The 1,747-nt window shown below is 34.9% G+C and overlaps 1 protein-coding gene across 1 annotated transcript; it reads right to left on the bottom strand.

The window, feature by feature from the left end:
* Positions 1-541: 541 nt before the first annotated feature.
* Positions 542-1,453, bottom strand: LOC109209811 (ATP-dependent DNA helicase PIF4-like). Its single transcript, XM_019373153.1, has one exon. It carries the CDS (start codon positions 1,451-1,453, stop codon positions 542-544), a length of 912 nt encoding a protein of 303 aa, XP_019228698.1.
* Between the last annotated feature and the right edge of the window lie 294 nt (positions 1,454-1,747).

Below are 1,747 nucleotides of genomic sequence, written 5' to 3' on the forward strand. Positions count from 1 at the left end.
ATTCCGACGAAATCCGGAGTCTGACCTTGCGCCTTATTTATAGTCATAGCATTGCATAATCTTACTGGGAACTGTGTTCTTTTAAATTGAACTAGTAATCTTTCGTCTTGTGAAGATAATAATGGTATTCTTGGGATAAATACGTGCTTATTTTTAAAATCGCCAGTCGCGATCTTAGCACTGATAACATGTGTCTTAATATCGCAGCATATCAATCGTGTACCATTGCATAAACCTTCATACGGATTCAAATTGCGCAGCAATATAATGGGACAGTTCTCTTTCAAAGTTAATTTGTAAGGAGGTAAACCAGCAGGATTCAAAGTGTGTAATAGGTCTTCAAATTGACTTTGATCATTAGGCTCAACGGTTTCGTCAATACCAACAAATGTAGTAGCTTTTTCTGGAAATTTTGCTATAAGAATATCGTTGATTTCATTTACAAAATTATTCTTCGTCGTTAGAACAACGCGAGAATCTGCAGGAAAAGAATTAGAAGAGGATATGTGTACATTTGAGAATGTCATAGCGAATAAATGGTTTAGAGATTCTTCTTCAGCTGCAAAAGAATAATCATAGAATCTGGAAGTTCAATTTTGTTATTAAAGTTTACGCTCTCTTGTCCATTTCCAATTCTTATCAAGTAATCACAAAAAGCGGGATCTGTTTTTGCCCTCATATTCTCAGATAATTGCAATTTTTCAAGTTCGTCCCAAATGGTAGAATATAGTAAACTTTCACTAATAAAATCTTCTTTATTCCCGTTTCGAACAACTGGAAGAGTTTGTCTAAAGTCACCTCCAAAAACAACAACTTTTCCCCCAAATAGAATATTTGTATCCATAAGATCTTTTAAGAACAAGTCAAAAACATCAAGCATTCTTTTTTTAGCCATAGATACTTCATCCCATACAATTAATTTTGCATCACGAATCAAACTTGCAGTTGAGCTTTGTTTGCTAATGTTACAACTGAAATTTTCATCAATGTCTATAGGTATTTTGAAACGTGAACGTGCAGTTCGCCCACCTGGAAGAATTGAAGCAGCAACACCAGAAGTAGCAGTTGCTAGAGCTATGTACCCTTTACTACGTATAGTCGCTAATAAAGCACGGTATAAGAAAGTTTTTCCAGTCCCTCCTGGACCATCGATCAAAAAAGCTCCTGGGTTCTTGGAAAATACTCTGTCAATGATCACATTGTATGCTTTCAATTGTTTTGTGTTTAGTTTTTTGTGTAACAGTATATCCTCTTCACTAACCCTGATGGTTCTTTCAAAGAATACCTCCTTCGCTTCTTTTTCCAGTATAGATGGTTGAACTGTTTCTGGGATAAGCTCATATTCATTTATATTATGACCCATAGAATGTAAAATATCATTGATCTGATTTAAAACTTGATATTGGATATCTTTTCTTTCAACATTAGGTAACACTCTGTAATCTTCTGACATTGACTCTTCAAATTATTTCCATATTTCTTTTGGATTAGCTGGATTACAATACACTAATAATGTAGCAAATAAACGCCTTAAACTATATGGCATTTGGTAACTTGCTGCCTCTGACATGCAATCAATTAAACTGTTATCACAGTGTAACAGTCCCCTTTTTTCTGCGGATTCTCTAAAAGTATTATAACGTTCCCCATTTATAGTTCGAAGATCTGCATATGATTTCGGTCCTCTCACATTTAGCAACAGTAGTCTGAGATAATATCGTTCTCCTTCAGTTGGGTGACATGTTAC

This window comes from Nicotiana attenuata, unplaced genomic scaffold (assembly GCF_001879085.1).
Source record: "Nicotiana attenuata strain UT unplaced genomic scaffold, NIATTr2, whole genome shotgun sequence".
Lineage (NCBI taxonomy): Eukaryota > Viridiplantae > Streptophyta > Magnoliopsida > Solanales > Solanaceae > Nicotiana > Nicotiana attenuata.